At 32.3% G+C, this 13,317-nt stretch overlaps 1 protein-coding gene across 1 annotated transcript; it reads right to left on the minus strand.

Annotated features, from left to right (window-relative positions):
• Positions 1–4,118: 4,118 nt before the first annotated feature.
• Positions 4,119–12,562, minus strand: LOC145318588 (uncharacterized). Its single transcript, XM_080159972.1, has 5 exons — positions 12,452–12,562; positions 9,007–9,099; positions 8,421–8,522; positions 4,741–4,883; positions 4,119–4,295 (listed from the first exon to the last, which is right to left on the minus strand). Exons 1-5 carry the CDS (start codon positions 12,511–12,513, stop codon positions 4,234–4,236), a joined length of 462 nt encoding a protein of 153 aa, XP_080016098.1. The 5' UTR covers positions 12,514–12,562; the 3' UTR covers positions 4,119–4,233.
• Between the last annotated feature and the right edge of the window lie 755 nt (positions 12,563–13,317).

The following is a 13,317-nucleotide window of genomic DNA, read 5'->3' on the forward strand; positions in this document are numbered from 1 at the left end:
CTAATGGTTGCACCTCAAGCAACCAGGCGCACTGAAGTATGGAAGGATAGAAAAATAGACTCAAACAATATGGAGCCTTAAAATCTAAAAATAAAATAGCCTAAAACCATCTGCAGACCTTTGTGAAGCTTCCCTAAAAATGAACTTAATTAGTTTAGTGGTTTTTAAAATCTCAGGCTACAGATAAACAAGGATGACAACATCCATAAGTCATGAGACAAATTAAGTAAAAGAGCAGAAGTTCAGATGTCAAAAAAAGTATTAGAGAATATAAAAAAGAAAAGAAATCTAAAAGCCTTTAATATGAAATTAGTTTTATGTCTTTTAAAGCATGAACGATAGACACATGAACAAAAATGTAAAGACTAGATGCACACAAACCATAGGTCTCCTTATTAAAAAAAGCAGTCAAGAAAATTTTTTTGTTTTCTTTAGTTATAGACTGCCTGACTGACAGACAGACGGGCATAGTAAATCATAGAGTAGCTTTAAAACTGAAAAGACAGTAATACTAGTGACATTGCCCCTAGAATCCTCTAGGTGGGAGGAAAAAAGTCGACCCCCTACCCATTTCCAATTTGAGTTTTACAAATAAAAAGTAAAAAAATTTTTTTGGTTTGGTGTCTTTTTGTAGGGTGGTTGAGGATACCCTCCCCTAAAATAGTTTAAAACCTTGCTGGACATATCAGAAGCTGTAAAGGAGAACCATATACCAGCAGTTAGGGAGATCATTTGCTACATTAAAAAAAAAAGCTTACTTCATATCATAGGATGATTGTTGACCCACTTCTTACATTTACATGAATTAATCCTTAATACTTTAATGTTTTCATTACATTGCATTGACAATAAAATACAGGGTGGGGCAAATAAGACCGGACAAATTTTAACTTATAAACAAATGAACATAAAATCGTCAATTTTAAAGATTTTATTGAATTTTAAAAACTGACAAGCAAAATAGGTATATGACTATTAGATTATTCAATAAAATCGCCGCCAGCCCTAATCACTGCCTCTATCCGCCTCCTCAACCGCCGGCAGGTCCAGGTCAAAATGTACCTGTCAAAGCTGGCGTAGTTCTCCTTGATAGTGGCAACGAGGGAGGTCTTTGTGGTATGGCCACGTCTATTGGTGCATGCTTCAAAGTAGCCCCAGGCCCAAAAGTCCATTAAATTAAGATCGGGCTGCTGGTAGGCCACATTTCCTTAGGAACGTGAGTAACCGCAGGATCCCAATTCGCCCAACTTTCAAGCTACCCTTATACATGGAGGCTCTTATTTGGACCACAGTTGATCTAGAACGACGTTCATTACCTATTACCATAGTCTAAAATGAGTTTTAAAGTTCAATATGGGTCCCTGGAGCCAAGAACCGAGAAATTTTCACGAATTTCACAGTTTTTGACTTTTTTTACATCTAAAATCTCCCCCGTTTCACTTTGCTGGAGTACTACGGCCAAGCAATTTCAGATAGAGAGCTCTAGTCTTTTCTAGTGTTAGATTTAGTGGACCCTAGTCGAGAATCAAGATTAAACCACCTGCACATTTGGAATCTGCCTTGTTGTACATATTCGCGGCCCGCTCATTGTACACGTCCATCTTCGTCCAAAGATTTTTTGTGCTAAAAGGTCATTACCTAAGCTTTTTATAGTGTGGTCAAACGTCCTGATTGGTCAAGTAGTTTTAGCGCTATGGCCGTTTAAAGTTGGTCCGGTCTTATTTGCCCCACCCTGTATATTTATGGGTTTTCCAAAATGGGTAAAGTACAAAATTTTGTTAGATCAAGAATTAAGTAGTATGTCATTCCTTTGGACAATTAACTTTGAATTTAATGACGGATATTAAAAAGTTTTAAAAAAAAACTAAAATGACAAGTATTAAAAATGTTGTACAAAAATTGCACACAACTAAAATTTTTGAAAGAAGGTGTCTTAACTTTTATTTTTATAGCTAGTCGGTGTTTTTAGTAAGTAGTAGATGTAAAGAAAGGTCTGCAAGAATGAGAAGTACTGACATAAATTGGAGGTATATTGTGATTTAACAATAGATCTATGATTATTTTGGTATTAACTTGTCTATTACTTTGTATTATCTTTTCTTAGTTTTGCTAACTTTCTAGTCCCCTTCTCTACGCCTCTGGTTAGAATTAATTAATTGATTATTGACTATTATATTAAAACCAACAAACCAGATTACCTTTTTAATAGCTTAGTAGGTGTAATTATTGGGTAATTTTTTTAATGAAATAATTAGTATCCATGTATTTTTTTCTGTTTCCTTGATACCTTCCTTATTACCAAATTAACTTAAGGCTTTCTGTTGGTAAAAGAATGAAATCCAGGAATATGATAAAAATTTGAATATTTTCATTCTTTAAGATTCTACATCTAATTTCTTTCTAATGGAATAAAATTGGTTCTTTGCCATGCTGAAAAAAAAACACTAATTGTATTGGATAGTAATTAAATATCCCCACATAATGAAATTAAATTTATTATGTAGATGCACTGTTTGTGGTACATTTGTTAGGGGTTAGTTGTTTATAATCTAGTATATTTAGAGTGGGAAAATTATCTACAAAATTCTTCTTTGGATGACTTTAGGCACATGCCAACAAACAAGGCTTATAATGTATAATAATGATTTGACTTTTTTGGTAAATTTCCTCAAAACAATACAATACCTGATTTTTAAGTATGGTTTAGAACTGGTTCTAATTCGGAGCCCTACTGGAAATAAGTAAATTTGTTAAAGATTTATTTTATCTTTTATTGAAAATAATTAAAAGTATATTTTCATACATTGATATGATAATATGATTTTTTGTGTAAATTATGAACTCTTTACACTTGAAATATTGCAGTATTCTGTTTTCCTTCTTTAATGCCTTACTTGTTATATTTTCAAAGTTTAAATTTTCAAAATATATTCCTTTAAAACTTATATTGTATTTTTTTAGGTAATTAAAAAAAAAGAATATATGCCTTGTTGTCAATTTAGGTTTCTTAAGGGACAGACGGACAGACATCATTCTACTTTGTATTATAGATAAACACTGTTATGTTTAATTTTATTTTTTGATTATTATGTGTTAAAAATATGCTGCATATAGTTTAATTTTTGACCTATTGATTAAACATATTATTGAATAATTTATTATGTGAATATCAATTATGTCTATTTTTAGTAGCGAAGCTACTCTATAATTCACAATGTCCGTCCGTCTGTCCGTCCATCTGTCCGTCCGTAATTAATGAATTGTGGGAAACGTGATTTCTCGGCTCCTATAAAAGGTAGAAAGCTAACACTTTTTGACAACATTCTCATCATTAAGGAGCACAATTAACTATAAGACATCAATGGCTGTCGGACTGCTTTTTAGCAGGTTTTTGGTTATTTTCATATTTTCCCCATATCTTTGGTGTTTATTGTCCGATTTTCAAAATTGTTTCAGTTAAAGATATCAAAATTAAATTTCCCGTCGATTGAAAGAAAACAACGATGACGGTCAGACTGCCTTTTTGCAGGTTTTTGGCTATTTTATATTTTTTTTACATTTTTCTCCATATCTTTGGTATTTATTGTCCGATTTTCGAAATTTTTTCAGTTAAAGATATCAAAATTAAATTTCCTGTTCTTTGAAGAAAACAACAAGGGTGGTCAGACTTCCTTTTAACAAATTTTTAGCTATTTTTATATGTTTGACATATTTCCCCATATCTTTGGTACTTTTGGTCCAATTTTAAAACTTTTTTGCATTAACAATTTTAAAATAATTTTTTCCATTGTTATGTGCAAGTGCATCTAGTATGTAATTTACTTTAACCGTCTTCATTATACAAAATAAAACAAAGTTTTGTGTTATTTTTCTCCAATAAATCTATTCTTGATTTAATAAATACACTTTAAATCTACTTGTATGTATTACCATCCACAATTTTTTGTGTTGTCTCCTTGTTTTTTAGTTTAATCATATTTATAACCTTCTTTCAATAAAGGCTTATGTGGAATATTAAATTTTTGGATTGTTATTTTGGCTTCGCTATCAATAAGTAAGAGTTTATTTTATGGCGAGGTCTGTATCAGGTGATAATGTACCAATTACTTCATACAAAAAATAATACAAATAAAACTTTATTTTTTTTATAACATGAAAATTACATTCTAAAATCAATAACAATCTAACAACATATAAACAATAAATTTCATTTGTTTGTATTCACAATAAACATTATCCACAAAAAGTTGCTAGACCTGATGGGGTGCATCCAGTTGCAATGATTGTGTAGGAACCTTAATAAAGTATGATAAAGTTAATTTGATATATGCTACCCTCTATTGAATTTGTGAGATAAATAAACCTACCTCTACGTTCCCTGTAAGAAAAATGTTTCTTTAAATGTAACTTTTACTAGTATCAGAAGCTAAGCCATGGTATTTAGAAACCAGGGGAACTTGATGGATTTTGATAATTTGACACTCAAATCTTATATTTAGTTTAAATTAAAAATAAATTGAGGGAAGTTTTATCCAGGGACTCTTCTCTTTTGAGGGTAGTTGTTAACCTTTAATGGACCTTCATAATCTTCATTAAAAAAGAGAATACTTAAGGGAAGTAGCTTCATTTATTTTATTTCTCATTTGTACTCTTTGTTATGTTTTTCCATGTTACGACAGTTATCAGTATTGATTTTATTGTTTTGACTCTACTTATGATGTATCAATAAAAAATGCTTACCAGTGTAGCTAGTTGATGTTGAAGTAGATGTTGAAGTAGTAGTTGTTGTAGTTGTCATATAGTACCAGAAAAATTTTCCTTTCCTGCTGGAGACAGTGTCAACATTTGTTGGCATTATTTCTGCTGATACATCATCAGATTCCCTGTAATATTTTTTTACTATTATTGAAAAACATTTGATTAAAGAGGGCTGGATTTAATGAAATGAATCTTGCAAGTTAAATTCACGATTACACAGTCAAATAACAAACAGACAACCATTTGATAGCAAAATCTTTGTCTACAATTCTAAGATGTTTTATTCTACAGTAACAGATTAGTAATAGAATAGACTTAGGGCAGGAGGTACTTCTTGAAGTACTGGGGGATATTGACGTCCCTCCCCTTACCAGTCACCCATCCTTCCAGGGATATGGAAGGTTTGCGTAGGACTAACTATCCTACCTTTAAAATCAACAAGTTCAAGAAAACACCCACAGAACCTCAAACACTAATGGCTTTCACACAGCCAGAGGTGTGCATGAAACAAGAACCGTTGGAACTGATGCTCAGTTTACTGAGAATATGAAAGATGATGGTGAAATCCGAAAGGAAGCTATCAACTAGATGACAGGACCAATAAGTTCTAAGCAAAGCTGTAAGATAGGAACCTGGAATGTTAGAACAATGTATGAGTCAACTAAAACAGCCTAAGTAGTTAAAGAAATGACAAGTTACAATATTAGAATACTTGGGATTGCAGAATGTAGATGGACAGGACAAGGACAAACTACAACTAAAGATGGCCACCTAATACTTTATTCTGGTCATGAAAGCCAACATATGTATGGTGTTGCTATAATTATTCAAAAATGACATGTCAATTCACTAATAGACTGGAAACCTATATCAGACAGAATAATTAAGGCTAGATTCCAATCAAGGCACTGCAAGTTGACCATTATCCAATGCTATGCCCCAACAAATGACAAAGATGAAGAAGTAAAACAAGAGTTTTATGATCAACTGCAATCAATCAGAAACTCAGTACCAAAACATGACATGTGTCTAGTTCTTGGAGATATGAATGCTAAAGTAGGAACTGACAGGACTGGAGTGGAAAATGCAATGGGACACTTTGGCATAGGTACAATAAATGAAAATGGAGAACTTTTACTTGAATTCTGTTTAAATAATGATATGGTTGTAGGAGGTACATTATTCTAACACAAAAACATTCACAAATATACCTGGACAACACCTGATGGACAAACAAGAAACATGATTGACCACATTATGATCAATAGAAAATGGGTCAAGTCAATGCAAGACTGTAGGAGCTATAGAGGAGCCGACATATTTAGTGACCATGAACTAGTTGTCAGTAATATTAAATTAAAGCTGAAGCGTACTGGCCATGATAAAAAGAGTGAGATTGGTAGACAATATGATTCTTCAAGATTAAAAGACCCTGTGATAAAGAATGAATTTGTCTTAAAACTCAGAACTAGATTTCAAGTCTTAGAGGACCTAAATGACGAGACTGAGATCACATTGACTTCAATTAAAGAAAACTTTCAATCTACTGCTAAGGAAATCCTAGGACACAAGAAATCAGAGAAAAAGGACTGGATCTCTAAAGAAACATGGATCAAAATAGAAGAGAGAAAGAAGCTCAAAAACAAAATCCATAATGCTCAACATTTGGCAGACGTGAGTAAATTAAGAGCTGAATATACTGCTAAAGATAAAGAAATCAAAAAGTGCACAAGGAAAGACAAGAGAGATTACATTGACAATCTGGCTGAAAAGGCCCAGAGAGCAGCTGACTTTGGTAACATGAAAACAGTATACAACATAACCAAGCAGTTAAGTGGCAAATATAACAAAAAGATTGATGAAACTATCAAGGCTAAAGATGGTAAATTACTTACTACAGAAAAAGAAGTTGCTGAAAGGTGGAAATTGCATTTTGAAGAAGTGTTGAACAGACCTGAACCAGAAATTACTGCTGAACCAGAACCAGGACATGAAATAGACATAGACATAAGACCACCAACTATTGAAGAATTTGAAGCTGCTATACATAGTCTAAAGATTGACAAAGCACCAGGACCTGACTTGATAACTGCCGAAATGCTTAAGGCAGACATAGATCTTTCTGCTAGGACTCTAACTGATCTCTTTGATAAAATTTGGAGGCAAGAAAAGATACCAACGGACTGGTCTAAAGTTATAATCATAAAACTACCTAAGAAGGGAGATTTGAACAACTGTGATAATTGGAGAGGAATTATGCTGCTTTCTATCCCAAGCAAGGTCCTATGTAAAGTTATTTTAAACAGAATTGATGAGAAAATTGACAATAAACTAAGAGAAGAACAAGCTGGATTCCCTGCTGAAAATGGCTGTGTTGACCAAATTTTCACCCTTAGGACTGTTATTGAACAATGTGTTGAATTTAACAAGCCACTCCATGTAAATTTTGTTGATTTCTCTAAGGCCTTTGACTCCATACACAGACAAACACTGTGGAAAATACTAAGAAGTTATGGTATACCAGTAAAGATGATAATTATGATAACTAAATTTTATGACAACTTCCAAGCCTGTGTTTCAGTTGGAAACAATAAGACATCTGATTTCTTTAAAATAAGCACTGAATTTAGACAGGGATGCATTTTATCACCTATTCTATTTATATTGGTCATTGACTGGGTGATGAAGAAAACCACAGAGGACAAAAACGTGGTCTCCAGCTGGGCATACTAGGAGGCCTAGAAGATCTGGACTTTGCTGATGACCTGGCACTGATTTCAGAAACAATTAAACATCTACAAGCTAAGACAGATAGACTAGTCAAATATGCAGGACAAGTCGGGCTCTTTGTTGATGTCAAGAAGACCGAAATTATGAATATACCTACAAACCCTGATCAAACTATTACAATAAATGGTGAACAATTGAAACAAAGCAACAAATTCACCTATCTGGGGAGTGTTATTAGCAGTGAAAATGGCTCAAAACTGATATTAAAACCAGGAAAACAAAAATCAGACTTTACAACAGTAATGTGAAATCAGTTCTTCTTTATGGAGCTGAATGCTGGAGAACTGTAAAAACTGAAACAAATCAACTTAATGCATTTCACAATAGTTGCTTAAGAAGAATTTGCAAAATATTCTGGCCAAACAAAATATCAAACCTTGAGCTGTATGCTAAGACCAAGTGCAATAGTATTGAGGCAGAAGTGAAATATAAAAGACTAAGGTGGCTAAGACATGTGTTCAGAATGGAACAAAATAGGTTTCCAAAAAAGTGCTTAAAATGGAACCCCACCACTGGTAAACGTAAACAGGGACGACCAAAAATGACCTGGAGGCAGAGCACTGAAAAAGACCTAATTAATTTAAAATTAACACGGGGAGAAGCTGAGAAACTTGCCAAAGACATCAGGAATTCATGGAGGAACATGGTGTTCGTATTCTCTGGCCTTCACAGTCAAAAAGAGAGATGCGCCTGATAAAGATGAATAGAATAGACATAAATAGGTCAACCTTTTATTTTGGCTAAACTTGTTAATGCTAACCTGAAAAAGAATTGTTCATTTTACAAAAGTTGTTTTTGAACTGGACTTAGCATCGTGTTCTAGTAAAATAAATAATACTTTTATTTAAAAAGCATGATTTGATGCTACATACCTAGTTGTTTTTGAGGAAATAATATTCTCATTACTAATTGTTAGTGATCTTCGTTTTCTTTTGCCGGGACAATCAGTTAAGGTCGGATCCTGACCGAAATCTCTAAAAAAAAAACAGATGAATTTTGGTTGAATGCTACCCTTATTTATAAAATAAGTTAAAATAAGGTAGCTTTTTATCTGTTTGTTTATTTCTGTAGTATAGGAGTGTAAAGTTATAATGGATACTGGATAGCCTCGCAGGGTTTATTTTTAGAACCCCCTTCCCCCATTTTCTAATTTCATTCTTTTTAGATTAAATCAATTGTGTATAGTCCCTTTCGTTGCAACGCTCCTTAAGGGGCGATTCTTGGTTATTTTCACAGTAGCTTTATTCCTATTTTTAGCCCCTGTGGGAGGCCTAGCCATTCACCTATCAAAAGCCATTTTAAAAATACGACGAATCGCCCCTTAAGGAGCGTTGCAACGAAAGGGACTATACACACGAAAGGGACTATTCCCAATCAATTTTGTCATTACTACAACTTGAATCAAAAATATTTTTGCCATTTAACATTTAATGTAATATATTTCGCAATTATACTTACGCAGACCAACAAGTTGTTAGAGTTGACAAAAAAGAAGTTGTTGTTGACACAGTTGTTGATGTTGTAGATGATACCAGGAAAAATTTGGGATCCCTTAATAAATGTAAATTTTGTCATTTTTTAAAGTTAAGCTTTTCTATAACTAAGGAAGATCCATCAGTCTGTCCATAATGGATAGCTTTTATAGTTGATTTAGGGATGTTAGAATAGTCCTATTGATTTCAAAATTTACATGGCGATTCCAGTAAAAGGTTGCTATGATTCAGAAAGCATAGCAACTCTATAATTATAACCAGAATGTTCTTTATCAATTTCATTTAAGTTGAATTTTAAAAAAAAAACTGACCGGCACTAGTTGTAGAGTAGACTCTGACAAAAAATTTAAAAACCTGCAAATTGCTGAGAAATTGTTAAACCCGCCGTGCTACCGTTATCTGTTTATTTTTTTATAGGCATGGCGCTAGATAGTCAGTAGAGATAGAGAGATCAAAGGTCAGCAGAAGAATTAGATTCGAAAAAGTAAATTTTAAGTAACAAAACTAATTCTCATCATTTACCATAATCAACTATAAAACATACATGCAGGAGCGTCCAAGCTTTTTTATTTGGGGGGGTAATTTGGTTTGGGGGGGGGGGGGTTAAAATGGCGCAATTTTTTTAATAACCACCCCTGAAATCTGTTGGCAGGGGTAAATTTTTTTTACCCCCCCCCCCTTAAAATTTACCCCAGGGGTAAAATTTTTTGGGGGGTAATTTGATATTGTAATAAGGTACCTACCTAATTATAAAATATTTAGTAGTAAAAATGCGCGCGAAGTATTTTTTTTGTTATGGATTGTTTAATTTGGGAGGTAATATGGCACCCCCAAATTCGTTTGGGGGGGGGGGGTAATCACCACTTTAACCCCCTCCCCCCCCTTGGACGTCCTTGCATACATGGCATTCGGACTGCCTTTTAGCAGGTTGTTGGCTATCTTCTTATTTTTCACATATATCCCTATATCTTTGATGCTTTCGGTCCGATCTTCAAAAAAATTTTAAATAACAGTATCAAAATTAAATTTTCCATGGTTAAAAGGAATTTAGCAGCATATTGGCAATTTGTGTTTATTTTCTCTAAGAAATCTATTCTTGATCTTAATATATACTCTTTAAATCTTCTTGTATGTATTCCAATCCACAATTTTTATGGATGTTGTCATTTGTAATAGCTTTGACTGGAAAGAGAAACATTTGTAAAGTGATTTTTTAAAAATCAAAAGCATATAAAGGGTATTAAAAAAACCGATCGCTTCACTCTTTTCAATATAAACCCTACAATTTTGGTCAAAAACTAAAAAAAAATGACCCAATTCATGTCCAAGCAATGACATTGTAAAAATACTATTGAATTTTGATTTCTACTCACCTCTCCTGAGCACTACAGCTCGAATCCTAGCCCTTGTGGAGAATTTTTCCTTACATGGCAGGGATAAGGGATGGGAAACGTAGGAAAATATTATTTCAGGCCTATTTCAAGCCTAGGCCTAATAAACCAGTTTTGGGATGGCGCAGTGGTTCGACATAAAAGCTAATGAAAAAGCTGTGTGTGTGTGTGTAGATAAAGAATAGAATCAAATTCAGGTAGCTAGTTTAAAGTAAAAATCATAACTTTTTATAAACCTATATATTAATGGCTTTTGTTAAAATGAAGTTTTTTCTCTCCCAAAATTTTTTTATCTTTTACTTTGATAATTTGAACTGTCAGAAAGCTATCGGTTAGTTTGTATTATTTGCATTTTTATTAATGAGTAAAAATTTTATTTGAAAATTTCATTGCTAATTAAAATTCAAAATAAATAAATAAATATGCACTTGGGTAACATTCTATCAATTTCTTTGGATACTATAATGTAATGATATATCTGTACTGTGTTGTATTGTACAAAAATTAGGGTTAGGGTGTTGTATCAATTCCGTATTAAATTTTTAAAATTCAAAATACAACATCTAATTTATAAACTACCAAATGAAAATTATTAGCTACCTTCTTTCCAAAAAAATAATCCCGTTATTTTTGTTTTTTCTATATGGCCCTTTTTTAATGTTTAACTCTAAGCAGATTTAATAATTAAACTAATGTGATCTAACACCATTTATATTTATTTTTTCGTAGCAGACAAATCATTATTTTTTCTAGAATTGTCTGCTTCTAAAATTTCCGCCAATAGGTGATTGGTTGATACAAAACAAGCCCAAATCACAGAACACTATTGGTTTAGAGCGGTAGCCAATATGAGCTGTCCGCCAGTAAGGTCATTAAATTAGGCAAATGGTAAAAGTTGCATGATCCCTTTCAAAACCAGGCCGAGACCTAATTTATGGCCAGGTTTCCTATCCCTTATCCCTGTTACATGGAGAGTGCATGTTTTATTACAAATTTTCACAGTTTTGTATTTTTAAAAAAAGAATTAATTGTCTAAAGTACTTGAAATCTTGAGATAGACCCCATAATGTTCAGAGTTTTTGATGGGGCATATAAAGACCTTTCTATAGACGCCTTAAACAGATTTCTAACTAAATCCTTGCCAATTTGGCATCAATAAGACAGACCCATCAAACATTGAGACATGGCTCTGTCTTTTAAAAAAGAACGGTCTTAAGTACTTAAAATCTTGTAGATAGACCCCATAATGTTTAGAATTTTGATAAAGCATGCCAAGATCTTTCTATAGACACCTTAGCCAGGTTTCTTACACAATCTCAGCCATTTTGGCATCAAAAAGAAAGATCTGTCAAACATCAAGGTCTAGAGAGACCTTTCATGTCTCAATGTTTGATGGGTCTGTCTTTTTTTATGCCAAATTGGCTAGGATTGAGTTATAAACCTGGTTAAGGTGTCTATAGAAAGGTCTTTACATGCCCCATCATAAACTCTGAACAGTATGGGGTCTATCTACATGATTTATAGTATTTAAGACGATTTGTTGATTTTTAATCTCCATGTGAGGAAAAATTCTTTACAAGGGCAAGGACTCGAGCTGTAGTGCTCAGGAGAGGTAAGTAGAAATCAAAATCAATAATGTTTTCTAATTGTCATTGCTTTGACATGATTTGGGTCATTTTTTGTTAGTTTTTGACTAAAACTGTTGGGTTTATATTGAAAAGAGTGAAGCAATAATTTTTTTTAACACCCTTTATCTTTATGCCAAACATATTCAGAGTGGTTATAACCTTGCAGGACCGTGTTTAACCTAACTTACCTAATCACTAATATGATTATTTTTTTGCTTAAATCATCCCCAACCCATTGATATTATTTCTTATTAAATAAATTAATTATTGGGGGGATTGGACTGCATTAACCACTACAAACAATACTGGAGGGACATATGTATATTTCAAATAAAAACTCAAATTTAAGATGAACATTTTGTCATTAGTTTTTAATTTGTTAAAATATTACCTTTTTCCATGGGATAAAGTAGCAACCAGTAAAAAAAGAAGTGCAACTCTTAAGACTTCCATTTTATTTTTTTAATTGGTAAAAATCTAAATTAATCAATATTCAATAATTTCTTTTAAATCTGTTAAGGGGTCCCTTACAGGAGCCAATTTTTTTTCAAAAGTTTGTGCTTGTTTTTAACCCACACTTATATTGTATAAATAAAAACATTAATTAAAGAGCAAAATGGAACAATATTGTTCTAGGAATATAAACAGGAGACTTATCATCTTTACATCCCTTTAACTAAAGTATAAAGTTAAGCCTTGATAAATAAAGCATAGAAAATCAAAGACAAGATAAAAAAATTAAAAGACTATCCCCAATTTATTTCACTTGTAGCTACCAATTATTCCAGACAAAAGAAATAAATGTGTTAATTCATTTGTCAGTAAATTAGAAGCAAAATTTATTAAATATTCAGATTTGTCACAAAAAAATATCAAAAGTATCAAATAAAACTTTTCCCCTTTTATTTTGCTTTTAGGCTGCAAATGTGTATGACATTAAAGTTTTACAGATTAATTAGAATTTTAATATTTAGATATTCTGAATATTCTGAATAATCTTTTGTAACTAATAGCATTTTCAGTTCCTGCATTTAAAATAAATTCTGTGCATATATATTTCTAAAGGAAAATTTACAAGTCATATTTGCAAACATTCAGATTTATTTTGCACACTTAACTTTTACACAATTTGCTCAGGCTTCATTAAATGATCATATTTTGTATATGTGAAAAGTTTTACTTTATTTGTTTTCAGTTTACTATTTTCTTTTTAGGTTTTCAAGTATATACAAATCTTTAATTATTGTATGGTAAATA

The sequence above is a fragment of the Acartia tonsa genome, chromosome 5 (assembly GCF_053477335.1).
Source record: "Acartia tonsa isolate MP-2025a chromosome 5, ASM5347733v1, whole genome shotgun sequence".
Taxonomy (NCBI): Eukaryota; Metazoa; Arthropoda; class Copepoda; order Calanoida; family Acartiidae; genus Acartia; species Acartia tonsa.

Bases quoted from the DNA above. Each gene is read 5' to 3' on its own strand.
- LOC145318588 (XM_080159972.1), bottom strand. From the start codon at position 12,513: ATGGAAGTCTTAAGAGTTGCACTTCTTTTTTTACTGGTTGCTACTTTA. The intron at 9,100-12,451 runs GTAATATTTTAA...ACATTTATTAAG, and splicing joins ACTTTATCCCATGGAAAAAG to GGATCCCAAATTTTTCCTGG. The intron at 8,523-9,006 runs GTAAGTATAATT...TTTTTTTTTTAG, and splicing joins CTAACAACTTGTTGGTCTGC to AGATTTCGGTCAGGATCCGA.